The sequence below is a fragment of the Macaca thibetana genome, chromosome 8 (genome assembly GCF_024542745.1).
Source record: "Macaca thibetana thibetana isolate TM-01 chromosome 8, ASM2454274v1, whole genome shotgun sequence".
In the NCBI taxonomy this organism is placed as follows: Eukaryota; Metazoa; Chordata; class Mammalia; order Primates; family Cercopithecidae; genus Macaca; species Macaca thibetana.
This window is the reverse complement of record NC_065585.1, coordinates 140,736,197-140,750,087: the sequence shown is the minus strand read 5'-3', so window position 1 is coordinate 140,750,087 and position 13,891 is coordinate 140,736,197. Positions and strand designations below refer to the sequence as shown.

Below are 13,891 nucleotides of genomic sequence, written 5' to 3'. Positions count from 1 at the left end.
ATGCCCTGGCTTCAGCCGTGGCTGAGTCCTTGTAGCCTAGGGGACATGGTGGGTCATCACATACTCTCATGGGGTCCTTCGCAAACCCCACCAGTACTTCAGCAGATGGAGAAATCAACTCTTCATAGGCAAGAAAAAAAAATGGATGGCACAGAGCTGGGGTCTCCTGAGTATTTGCAGTCGGGCAAGAGAGCAGCTGGGGGGCCTCTGCAGCCAGAGGGGGAATCTCCCCTCAGAACTGCCTCAGTGAACACGGAATCACCAGCCGCGTTGGCAGAGACCTCAGTCAGTGCTGCTGGTACCACAGGCAGGACGAGGGGTGCCGAGGTTGGAATGTGACCACAGACACCCGGCAGACTGGAGGTGGCCACTGCCGCAGCTGCCATCAACAGCTTGGACCCCACTTTGTGTTGCCAGCATCACCTCCAGGTGTGGAGAAAACACGTCTTACCAGAGGACCTTGTGCCCACAAGAGCTCTGGGGAGTCTGGAAAGGAGACCCCCCAGGCAGAGGCCCCCGGTGGTGCAGCCTCTGCCTCTACAGTGCTGGGCTCCCCAAACCAACCACCAAAGCAGCAGAACTGATATGCAGGTTGGCCGAACCAAGGACAGACAGATGCTCACCCTGGTGACACGATTTTTTTTAATGTAATAAGGAGTTCTGGCTCTGGGATAGTAGCTTATATTGAACAAACGCTCACACAGAAGACAGCCGTGAACTGTGGAACCCACATACACATGCACACACACGCACACGCATGCCCACACACACACACGCACACACACGCACATGCACACACATACATGCACACACACGCACATGCACACACATGCCCTCCTGTTTGAAAGCAGAGTTGGGCAGGAAGTGGAGACTATTCACATTTTAAAGGAAAGGCACCACACTCACTCAGGGCTGTCCACGGTCCCGTGAGCTCCCTCTGACCCCCCTCGCTACCCACCGCGGGAGGGCAGTAGGAGCTGGAGCAGACAGCCGCAGTCTCCTTGGATGTGTCTGTTACAGGATGGGATTTGGGGCTGCCAGAAGAGGTGGGGGTCAGCACAGAAGGGGTGGAGCCACAGAGGGGAACCCCAAAGTCTATTAACACTTGGGGACCACTCAAAGAGTTTAGTGTCCAGCTGCTGACCACCGATGGTGAAGACCAGGCTGGAGGCTGAAGCCCACCAAGTGCATGGGCCGGGTAGACCATCTGCAGCCTCCCCAGGCCCGCCCCAGCAACACACGAGCCAAACACCCAAAGCTCAGGAGGACTGGCCACAACCAAAACCAGCACACGCCGGAGGAGGGAGCAGGTGCCAAGGTCTCCTCCAGTCGTGTCCTTTATGCCAAAAAGAGGCCAAAGTTGTAGCAACATGGAACCCACATGCGAGGAAAAACCTGAAGTGCTCAAAACAAAGCCTGAGAAGACCTCAATGTTAGAATTCACCAGAAAGATCTTTAAAGCAGCCATTGTAAGGTCTTATGAATGATATAAAAATGTTAGAATTCCCTGGAAAGATCTTTAAAGCAGCCATTGTAAGGTCTTATAAATGATATAAAAATGGCTATTACAAGATTAAAGATCTTAAAGGAAAAGAAGGTCTTAATGCATGACTAGATGGAGAAATGAAAGCCATGAGAAAGAACCAGATTGAATTTTCAAAAACAGAAAACCACAATGTCTGAAATGAAAAGTGTATGGGATGGGTTTAAGAGTGGATTGAGAGAGCAGGATAAAAGCTTAGTAATTTGAAAATAAACCAGTAGATATTGTCAAATATGAAGAAAGTAGAGGTGAGATATTAAAAGAAAAAGAACAGAGCCTCAGTAATATGTGTAAGAAGAAGTGAAGGATACACATATAATTAGAGGACCAGGGAGAAAAGTGGGAGAATTTGGCAAAAGTTTTTGAAGAAACAATGGCCAAATATTTTACAAATTTGGTTTAAAAGAATCCATAGACCCAAAATGCTGAGTGAACGCTAAAAAGATAAATAGAAAAACATCATACCTAGCCACAAAATAGTTAAACTGTGGCAAACCAGAGAGAGATAAATCTACAAAACAACTGAGGAAGGGGTCAAATCTGAACACACAGGAATAATTAGAAAATTATGACTGACTTATTGTCAGAAGCAATGGGAGCCAAAAGACAATGGAATCATGTCTTTAAAGTGATCAAAAATGTCTATCGATTCAGAATACAATACCCAGCAAAAGTACCTTTTAAAAAATGAGAGCAAAAAAATACTTTTCAAATAAATAAAAGCTAAGGAATGTATTTTTAAATTAAATCCATGTCTCCACATGTGGCCACTATCTTTTTTTATCTTTCATTAGTTTCAGGGGTACAGGCTCAGATTTGTTATTTAGGTAAACTCATGTCATGTGGGTTTGGTGTACAGATTATTTCATCATCCAGGTAATAAGTGTTGTACCTCATAGGTATTTTTTCTGATCGTCTTCCTCTTCCTACCCTCCAGGAGGCCCCAGTGTGTTGTTCTCCTCTCTGTGTCCATGTATTCTCATCATTTAGCTCCCACTTATAAGGGAGAACATGGAGTATTTGGTTTTCTGTTCCTGTGTTGGTTTGCTAAAGATAATGACCTCCAGCTCCATCCATGTTGCTGCAAAGAACATGATCTCATTCTTTTTTCTGGCTGCATAGTATTCCATGGTGTATATGTACCACATTTCCTTTATCCAGTCTACCACTGATGGGCATTTAGGTTGATTCCATGTTTTTGCTATAGTGAATAGTGCTGCAATGAATGTGCATGTGTCTTAATGGTAGAATGAGTTCTGTTCCTTTGGGTGTATACACAATAATGGGATTGCTGGGTCAAATGGTAGTTCTATTTTTAGTTCTTTGAGGATTTACCACTCTGCGTTCCACAATGGTTGAACTAATGTATGCTCCCACCAGCAGTGTATGAGCATTCTCTTTTCTTCACAGCCTCACAGCATCTGTTTTTCCACTTTTTAGTAATAGCCATCCTGACAGGTGTGAGATGCTATCTTAGTAGGGTTTTTATTTGCATTTCTTTAATGGTTTGTGATGTTGAGCATTTTTTCATGTGCTTGTTGGTCACATGTATGTCTTCATTTGAAAAGTGTCTGTTCATGTTCTTTGCCCACTTTGTTTTTTGCTGGCAAATTTGTTTAAGTTCCTTATAGATGCTGGATATTAGACCTTTGTTGGATGCATAGTTTGCAAATATTTTCTCCCATTTTGTAGGTTTTCTGTTTACTCTGTCAATGGTTTCTTTTGCTGTGCAGAAGCTCTTAAGTCTAATTCGCTCCCATTATCTACCTTAATGGACAGCACACCTCTAGAGCAACACTCAAATACTAATGCTATGCTGTACAGCCAATAAGAGCTAAAGCTCAATATTAAAAATATTTGATTAACCCAAAAGAAAGCAAAAAGAAATCAGAGGAACAAATATATGAATAGGACATATGGAAAACAACAGTAAAACGGTAGACTTCAACCCAGTCATTATAATAAGTGTATTAAAGTAAGTGGAATAAGTAAGTAAAAGGCTACAATTCTAACCCTGGAGAAAAAATGTCAGCATTAAGGGTGCAACATTTAACTCCCACCCTAAGATGAGATAAAACATAAGGATGCCAACTCTCAGCTCTTCTACTTAGCATTCTAATGGAGGTCCTCGCCAGACACAGAGGCAAACAAGAGGAGAAAATGCACAAAGTTTAAAAGGAAGAAGCTCCTTCCATGTTTATAGTCCAGGTTTATTCTTAGATCACATGATTGTTTACATAGAAAACCTAAGAAAACTACAAATCAAATCCTGGAACAGATCATGCCATTTGTCAAGGCTAGGACGTGAATGAAATGGGTAGAAATCCATTGCATTTCTGTAGACCCGTGATGAATAATTGGAAAATGCGATTAGTTTTAAACATCTCAACAGCACTGTAGAATTGTGGTGCTCTAAGAGAGACCATCTGAATAAATCGAGAGCTAGACTGTGATGCATTGGAAGTCTCAGTGATGTGAAGATGTGAAATCTCCCTAGACTGAGATATGGATTCAGTGTGACCTCAGGAGAATCAACGTGATTCAAGCAACCTCAATTTTTAGAGAAACTGACAAGAAGGTTCTAAAATGTGTGAAAATGCGAAGAACCTAGAAGTGTCAAAACAACCTCGATAAAAAAGACCACAGTTGGAGGACTCACACAATCTGATTTCAAGACTTGTGTTACATCTTGGGACAGTGTGATATGCATGTAAGAATAGAAAAGGGTCTCTCAACCTCAGCACTGTTGATATTTGGGGCCAGACAATTCTCTCTCACTGGGGGCTCTCTGTGCACCTTCAGCACTCTTGATATTTGGGGCCAGACAATTCTCTCTTGTTGGGGGCTCTCTCTGCACCGTAGGAACTTTTGGCGGCATCTCCGGCCTCTGTCCAGCAGACACGAGTAGCACCCTCCTCTAAGTTGTAGCAAACCCAAAATATCTCCAGACACCACCAGATGTCCCTTGAGGGCATAATCGCCCCAGATTAAGAACTACTCAAATAGACAAAATAGATCCATGTGACAGAATAGAGACTCTAGCCATCAAAATCTTTAAATTCTGTTCATTAAAAGGCACAATTAAGAAAATGGAAAGGCAAGCCATAGAATAAGGGAAATATCTAGCTGACAAAGGGCTTGAATGCGGAATATATAAAGAACTCCTACAAAACAAGAACATAAAGACAACCCCACAAAAATGGGCATAAAGCCAAAAGTTTACTTTGCAAAAGAAGACACACAAATGTCCAATAAGAATTAGTCATCCAGTAGGTGAAAGTTAAAACTTTAATGGGATAGCACTTCAGTTTCATTAGAATGGCCTAAATTAAAAAGATGACAATACAAAATGCCCATGAGGACATGGGGTGGAGGCCACAGATAGTCAACATCTGTCACTCACTGATTCCTACCTGTGCCTTTCACTGTCTATCAGTTTTCTCTCAATTAATAAAATTTAATGGGTATTTATTTTTCTGTTTCATTTCTATGTAAGAAAGAAAAATAATTTTCTTTTGGGTAAGTTTACCTTGTCCTTTTCCCAAAATAAAAAATGAATAGTTGAAATGTTCAGACCAGTTCTTTCTGAGACATCTACCAAATGCCAACATCTGGAGTCACAATACAGGTCTCTCAAAGACAAATTAAACAAACATAGTATGTGTTAATATTAACTAAGTGCTTACTATGTGTTATACTTGTATTACATGCTACATTCTTGCCTAATATTCACAGAACTCCATGAGTTATGTCCTGTGACTACCGTCCTCATTGTATGTTGCTTAGATTAAGAGATTTGTCCAAATGACACTGTTGGCAAATGGCTGAGCCAGGATCTGAACGTGGGCTGTCAGGTATCAACACGCGTGCTCCCTGTGCATGCACACTGCCATCTGCACGCCATGTTACTTCCGACCTGTACAGCACATTTCACGGCCGAGCACACCGTTGGTCTCAGCCTAGCATTTCCTGCAGACAGGAAAAATGATCCCAGTCCAGCCTCTTTGAGTGTCTTTCCCATGGTGTCTTATTTTCACCTTCTAAAAATAAATGTTCATGTTGTCTCATCCTCCCACCCAAGAAAACTCACAGCCTTTCTCAAACCGCCTGTCCGCGCTGCTCTTTCCTGACGAATCGTTCAGAAGTTCCACTCGTGCTTGCATTTTCTTCCTTTCACGTCTGCAATCTCGTTTCTGCACCCAGATCCGCTGCAACCGTCTTCCAGGTTCCTCCATCCGACAGTCTTCCCCATCTCATTCCACTTGGTTTCTCAGCATCTGATCCAGGCCGGACTCCTCCTGCCCCACGGGTGCCCAGGAGCCTCCCCCGCCCCACGACCCTCTCACTCTCCTCCTGGACTGCCTTCGTGGCCCCGCCTCACCCAGGAGGCCTCCTCCACGATTCTGCGGCATGACCCTCACAGCCCGACGCCTTCCACACTTCGCATCTGAAGCGCTCGGAGGTTCACAGCCCTGACCGTCTCATTGGCTCTGTTCTTTCACAGACTTCTTGGAACTGCCTTAGAATCCGCAGGTCCAGATCAAACTCAGGCCCAGCCTCCAAAACCTGCTTTTCTTCCTAGCATAGATCTTGCCTTTGTTGGGAAGTCTACGTGCCTTGGAATCATCTCAGCTCTAACACATTCCTCGTTCCTGTGGGCTCAGTGTCCCTAAAATCCAAGCCCTCTGGTGTCTCATGCGAAACCACCCCAGTTCAGGTCTGCGTGAGCCTCTCGGGGTCTGTGTCCAGGGCACCACTTCCTGCATTCAGGCTCCTCGTCCTCCAAGCCCCAGGCACAGGGACCTTCCTGAGCTCCCAGCCCACAAGTCCCTGATCAAGAACTTGTAGTACTTTTCTTTTGCCTGTGACATAAACATCAAGCTCTTTGGGGTGTCCCTCAGTTTCCCCCTCTGCTTCCACAAACTTCTCTCCCAGAACGCCTTTCCCCGCTTACCCTCTGCTCTCCAGACAAACAGTGGTCGCTCCCCGCCTCCAAGCTGGCGCACGCTCTAGATTTCCTTTTAGCATTTTGCATTAAAAATATCTATGTTCCAGTCTTTGTCCCCAACACACTGTCAACAAGCGCTACTCTTGCTATCTTGTGGAAGGCCTTTTCTGCACTTCCAAGCACCCAGACTTATGTGGCAGGTGCACCTTACTGAGATGCCTTCTCCTTGTGTTCTGTTTGGGAAGCCTTTGGTGGCACATCCTTGCAAACCTGCCCAGCCCCGGTTATAGCAAAGGACTGGTATAGCCAAGTGGACGAGAGCTGGAGGAGGTTGTCCTGGCTGGTTCGGGGTCAGCTGCAGTGGGACCAGGGCAGAGGAGAGCCAGAGGAAGTTGTCCACACTGGGTCAGGGTCAGCTGCAGTGGGACCAGGGCAGAGGAGAGCCAGAGGAGGTTGTCCACACTGGTTTGGGGTCAGCCCCGTTAGGACCCGGGCCAGCATCATGCATTAGAGCATGCTGGCTCTCACAGCTGGCCCTGAGTCAGCCACTGCAGCCCCACCTGCCACGGGCTCTGGGAAGAGCAGTCGTCAGCATGGAGAAGGCCGGACTCTGCTCAGAAGCCACTGAGCAGGTGCTCCATGGACTCACCAGCTGGAGCGGGGTCACACCTCGGAGGCTCCGTCAGCACCAGGAGGGCGTCCAAGCAAGGGTGTGGCGCTTCCGAGCCTCTGCAGTCAAGAGCCCAGAGATGGGTTGTCGGGGTAACTGTGGGGCAGCCCAGATGTGGGCACCAACAGTGAGATGCAAATGTGGTTTTCCCCAAAAATGTGCAGTTAGGGAACAAGCATGCCTTCATCTCCTGCAAGGGCACAGAAAGCTCAAGAACGCTTTTTACCCTGAATGTGGAAATAATCAGGAAAGAAGCCATTTTCTGAAATCCAGTCATGCACTGTGATATTATTTAAAATGTGTACTGAAAGATGTTCTAAGAATTTCCCTTTTGCAGGTAGAATACTACACACACGTGCACACACAGCACACACACGCGTGTGCACACGAATGTCTGTTTCACTAGCGCTGTTTAGCGTGCTCCATTTTCCGTTGAATGCAGTGAAAGAAACACTTCTTATATTTGGGAGCTTCTCCTGTCAGATCCCATTTATAGAAATGAGAAGATGCTCTCTGTATTTCAAATGAACGCATTTAGTATGGAAAAAAAAAATCTTAAATGTCTCCTTAGCACAACCTGCATAGAATCCTTACTGCTTTCCAAGGTAACAAAGGAGAGGGTTTACGCTGTGTATTTTCAAGCATGTTTAGATGGATCTAAACAGCTGGGGTCAGAGGCCCTTTCAAGGGTACCTTTGTTATGTACGTTTTTTCTCATAGTGACCTAAGTCACAGAGGAGGTTTTGAGCCAGGATTCAGCAAGCAGCTCTGGAACCATTCGCACGTGGCGAGAACAAGGTTGAACACCAGGAATCCTGTGGTTCTCTCGGGATTGTGGATCCATCTGCACGGCTTGTCCTCTCGCCTGTGTGTGGATGACAAGCTAAGGGGAGCGACATCTGAAAGGCACAACTAGAACAAAAACATTTCTGTGTTATTCTAGAAAACTTTTCACTATTTTAAAAAAAAATTTCTGAGCTACTAAGTGTATACAGCAAAATATGTTTCTGTTTCTGGCACCTGGGATGCCGTAGGAATTTTACCACTTGGAGAGATAACCAAAGGGGCTGAAAGTCAACTTCAAAATGCCCCGGGATGTCCGAGGGGGATTTTCAGGAGGAAGCACCAGGCGGGTTTTGTGGAGCAAGCAGTGCTGGGGGCGTCACCATGTGTCACGTGGCAGGGCCGCCAGAGGGTGCATCCCCCCATCTCGATCGGCGCCCCCGGTCCTAGTTCTTGAGTTTTGATCTGTGACTGTGAGGAACCCAGCCTTCTGGGACGCTATATGATAAAATGCTAAGCCATTATAATATTTTTTAAAAAGCCTCTTAAGCCAAATGAGGCTGAGGTTTTGTTTGTTATTTTTTAACTTTTTAAAATGTCTGTGTCAGAGGATGGGATCTTTTGGGCTCCGTAGTCCTGTGACTCAGCAGCTGTGACCTTGAGATTTTAGGGCATGAATTCCAGAGTCAAAATGCCTGGACTCAGAGAGGAGCGCTGCCCCCACCCCGCCCAAGCCTGAGTGCTTTAACTGGCACCAGTGCATGGTGACCTGGCACCAGTGTGACCAGTGTGTGTGACCTGCCTGAGTGCTTGACCTGGCACCAGTGCGTGGTGACCTGGCACCAGTGTGACCAGTGCGTGGTGACCTGACACCAGTGCGCATCTGATGCTGCATTCATAGGAGGAGGGTTGGGAAGAGGCCTGGTTTATAGGACTAATGTAAAAATTAACTGTGTTAGGACAATGCAAAACACTTATTAGCATCTCTGGCGTAATTGTGCCTAGAAAAGGTTAGCTACTGTGAGTCCATGTTTTAAAAAAAAATTATTAGCTGTCTTCAGTGGCAACATTTACATGTCACACCCCATTTTGAAATAAAGAGAATCATTGAGAGAATATGTATTTGAAACATAGACTCACGAAGCACGTTGATCCACCTGTGAGGGCCGTCCAGCAGCCACCACCAGGGTGATGAGCCATGGCTCGAAGTGATCCCTTCATTCGCGTACCACGCGCTGTTTAGACAGCAGATCCAGAGGGTGAGAATCCTTCTTTTAGGTTTTCTCAGTCTAGAAGGCAGCCTCAATTTGAGAATGTTAAAATGCAAAATGGTGGTATTAATCAGAAGGGATGGCTGTTGTATTGGAAGAAAATTGGTAATTGGTAGAAAGTGCTGAGTAGTAGAAATGCAGGTTACGAAACCAGCAATCTCAAGGAAGCACAGAAGGAGAGCAGACTTGCAGGAGGTTTATGTTTCTGCAAAAACAAAGGTGAATCAAGTTAAGAGCCTCAGTCAGGGCTCTTGGCATCCACCTGAGGCCACACAGCTTGGGCTCCACAGCTCAGGGCTCCGTCCCCTGCACATGACCCTGTGTTAAACACGCACAGGCACGTGGACACATTCAAAGGAAGCCAGCGGTGGTCTCTTGCAGAATGAGTCCACGCATCCATCAACCTGAGCCTCAAACTTGCGACCATATCTCAGAATACTGTTGACATATTGCCACTCTGTGGAACCTGTGCACTCAGGGTGGTGACAGCCAAGGTCAGGGGTCCGTGTTTGTTCACCTTGTGTTCACTGGCAGGTGACCTGGGGGATCCACAGAGGAGGGGAGGGGACAGGGCCCCTGCTGGTGCAGGTGCAGGTCCCCACATCTGCAGCAGAGCTGCCCATCCCACTGCCCAGGTGCAGCGGGAGTCGGCGGGCGTCGACGTGAAGACCATGTGCTTCATACATAGTGAATTTAGATTGGCTCAAAACTAATTTTCTCCCTTTGCTTTCTCTCTCTCTCTCTCTCTTCCTTCCTTTCTTCCTTCCTTTCTCTCTCTCTCTCTCTCTCTCTCTCTCTCTCTCTCTCTCTCTCTCTCCCTCCCCCCCCCCCTCTCTCTCTCTCCCCCTCCTTTTTTTGGTCTAAGTCAGGGAGGGGAAGATAGGTAGGAGCTGGAATATGTTATACATTTTCTCTTAAAGCAAAAATATTTAGCAGAAAGAAAGACTTTAAATCTATAATGAATAAGCTTCACTTAATAAGAATTCATGGAGTCCAGTTTTTTTCTCTGATATTCCATTTTTAAAGACTGAAGTAAATCAGAGAAAAACTGCACCAAGTGTTTAATTTGAAAAGCAAGTGTGTGCTTTAATGCCCAGCTCTGGAGTCAGAATCATCCACCTAACATCTGGATACATTTTTATGTACCTGCTTGTGCACTGATATTTAATGTTCCTATTATGATCCAAAAGAGGCAAGAAGAATAATTAATCATTTCTGTCCACATTTCTACAGCTTTTGATAAAATGAAATGAATTTTGCTGCATTGTGGTAAGATTGTCAATAAAACTGGAAAGTGGTCCAGTTAGACAGAAATGTAAGCTAAGCCAGACCTTCGATCTACCAAACACTCACAGGGTTCTTCCACGCTTTTAACATTTCACAAAATGGCAAGAAGGAAGACCAGAGAACGCTGATTTATTTTAAGGGAGTTTGGAAGGAAATGACCATTATGATAATAAAATGGATTTCACTCAGCCTACTCCTATTATATTTGCCGATATTGCATAACCTGGACAGCTTTGCATAAGTTAAAACTGAAAGCGAGCCTTGTATTTTTTCTGTTACTTTTTAAATACGTAAAGTTGCCAGAGAGCTAATAATTTTTATGAAACTCTCAGTTTTTTGGCGTAAATTCAGGAGCTGAGTTTGCTATTATGCTGTAGGAGTTACTAGTGCTTTCAGCACTTTTCTAAAAAAAAAATGTGGAATGATCTTAATTTCACTGCCTGGCCATAAAATCTCAGGTTTCAAAGGCAATTTTGTAAATAGCCTCCCCTATTACTTTTGATGAAATTCACAATCGTAAATGTGAATCTCAGAATATTTGCATAAGGCAAAGTTACCCATCAAAAGACACAGACATTCCGCTGGAAATGTGATGCTGGCCTCTCGGTGGGTCGGACGATTGTTCCCATCTCTGCCCTGCGGTGGGTGTCAGCCTCTCGGTGGGTTGGACGGCCGTTCCCATCTCTGCCCTGCGGTGGGTGTCAGCCTCTCGGTGGGTCGGACAATCGTTCCCATCTCTGCCCTGCGGTGGGTGTCAGCCTCTCGGTGTGGGTTAGATGGTTGGTCCCATCTCTGCCCTGCAGTGGGTGTCAGCCTCTCGGTGTGGGTTGGACGGTCGTTCCCATCTCTGCCCTGCGGTGGGTGTCAGCCTCTCTGTGGGTCGGATGGTCGTTCCCATCTCTGCCCTGCGGTGGGTGCCAGCCTCTCGGTGTGGGTTGGATGGTCATTCCTATCTCTCCCCTGCGGTGGGTGTCAGCCTCTCTGTGGGTCGGACGGTCGTTCCCATCTCTGCCCTGCGGTGGGTGTCAGCCTCTCGGTGTGGGTTACATGGTCGGTCCCATCTCTGCCCTGCGGTGGGTGTCAGCCTCTCTGTAGGTCGGATGGTCGTTCCCATCTCTGCCCTGCGGTGGGTGCCAGCCTCTCGGTGTGGGTTGGATGGTCGTTCCCATCTCTGCCCTGCGGTGGGTGTCAGCCTCTCGGTGTGGGTTGGATGGTCGTTCCCATCTCTGCCCTGCGGTGGGTGCCAGCCTCTCGGTGTGGGTTGGATGGTCATTCCTATCTCTCCCCTGCGGTGGGTGTCAGCCTCTCTGTGGGTCGGACGGTCGTTCCCATCTCTGCCCTGCGGTGGGTGTCAGCCTCTCGGTGTGGGTTACATGGTCGGTCCCATCTCTGCCCTGCGGTGGGTGTCAGCCTCTCTGTAGGTCGGATGGTCGTTCCCATCTCTGCCCTGCGGTGGGTGTCAGCCTCTCGGTGTGGGTTGGACGGGCGTTCCCATCTCTGCCCTGCGGTGGGTGTCAGCCTCTCGGTGTGGGTTGGACAGTCGTTCCCATCTCTCCCCCGCGGTGGGTGTCAGCCTCTCGGTGTGGGTTACATGGTCGTTCCCATCTCTGCCCTGCGGTGGGTGTCAGCCTCTCGGTGTGGGTTGGACGGTCGTTCCCATCTCTGCCCTGCGGTGGGTGTCAGCCTCTCGGTGTGGGTTACATGGTCATTCCCATCTCTGCCCTGCGGTGGGTGTTAGCCTCTCGGTGTGGGTTGGACAGTCGTTCCCATCTCTCCCCCACGGTGGGTATCAGCCTCTCGGTGTGGGTTACATGGTCATTCCCATCTCTGCCCTGCAGTGGGTGTCAGCCTCTCGGTGTGGGTTGGACGGTCGTTCCCATCTCTGCCCTGCGGTGGGTGTCAGCCTCTCGGTGTGGGTTGGACGGTCGTTCCCATCTCTGCCCTGCAGTGGGTACTCACAGAATACCTTTTCTCCTTTCTTCTTTCCTGTAGCCAAAGCTACCTGCAAGCTGCAAGCGACGTGCCTGTGGGCCACAGCCTGGACCCCGCTGCGAACTACAACTCCCCGAAATTCCGCTCCCGGAACCAGAGCTACATGAGGGCCGTCAGCACCCTGAGCCAGGCCAGCTGCGTGAGCCAGGTCGGGTCCCTTCGCCCTTCCCCTGGGGTCCAGTCTCCCAAGCCAGGCTGGCACAGAGGCCCCGTGCGCAGGCGGCAATGGCACTGCCCTCCCGTCAGCAGCGCTTGTGCAAGGCCACGCCGAAGGGGGTTCCGCCTGGAATTAGCTCTGACCGATCAAAGACTCACGGACTTACTATTCTTTTCGACGTGTCGTGTCATTTTGCGATGATTTTTTCTGGGGAAGCAATGACCGGAAGGCTGGACATCCTGGCCTCTCAGGCTGTCTTCCTTCTTCCCAGGCTCTTTTTCCAGTAAAAGGGGGCTAGGGAAAGGTTCTGGCAGCACGGCTTTCAGCTGTGTCCTCTGAATGTGCCTCAGAAAGTCCTGTGAGAGGAGGGCCTGGTGTCACTCACAGAGTCCTGCCGGTCGGGCCCACTCCCAGGCAGGGCTGGTTTCAGGACAGGTACAGTGGCCAGGAGAAGGGTCCCTGGGCACCACGCGAGGGGTCGTATTAAAATCAGGTCCCTGAGACACGGGGGCTGTGAAAGGGAGGTCCCCCTGCTCCCCCACCTGTGGTGGACAGGCCTGAGAACGCACGGTGACAAAATGGGCAGGTGTCCTTCAGTCTAATCATCCTATATTATATGGTAAAGAAGAATCAAAATTTTATCATTTTAATTACACACATTGCTTACTCATTTAAATGCCTCGGAAAACAGTGCTTGAGTTGACCTTGAGTTTGTATACCTAACGTTTTCTCTTAGTGTGGAGTAGGGACTAAGAGCCTGGGCTGACCGAACATTTTCTCTGACTTACTGTGGAGTCGGGATTAGCCTGGGCTTTCCGTGCCCTCCCATGACGCCGTTCATGGCGTGACAAAATAAGTATGCAGTCCATTTTGGATGTCATTAGGTAAAGAGTCCAGCATATACTGAGTACTCAAAAACGATAGCGCTTATTATTACCATGATAACAGTAAGTAATAGTATATGATTCTGGGCACGAAAGCCCCCCTGACTGCAGACCGTGCTATGAGCTTTGGAAGCATCCCTGGGGCTCAGTAAGCACAAGTCTTTTCTTTTGCCACAGACTTTAAATTCCTCATGAGGTAGAGTCTATTCATTGTGCAGGTTTTTTTCTCATCAGAAAGTTGTACTCGGAACTTTTTCCACTGAACTATTAAGGTTTTTCCTAGTCCACAACTCAAGAAGTCTACCGCCTCTTTTATCTACCCAGTTACCTCTTTGCTTCCAGAAATGGGATTAAGT

The 13,891-nt window shown here is 47.6% G+C and overlaps 1 protein-coding gene across 2 annotated transcripts in view; it reads left to right on the top strand.

Annotated features, from left to right (window-relative positions):
• Positions 1-13,891, top strand: part of DLGAP2 (DLG associated protein 2) — a 424,403-nt gene that overhangs the window by 333,573 nt on the left and 76,939 nt on the right. For both annotated transcript variants that reach the window (XM_050800200.1, XM_050800199.1), the window contains one exon: positions 12,495-12,642. In XM_050800200.1, the coding sequence (XP_050656157.1) occupies positions 12,495-12,642 (148 nt within the window). The remainder of the gene's footprint in view (positions 1-12,494; positions 12,643-13,891) is intronic.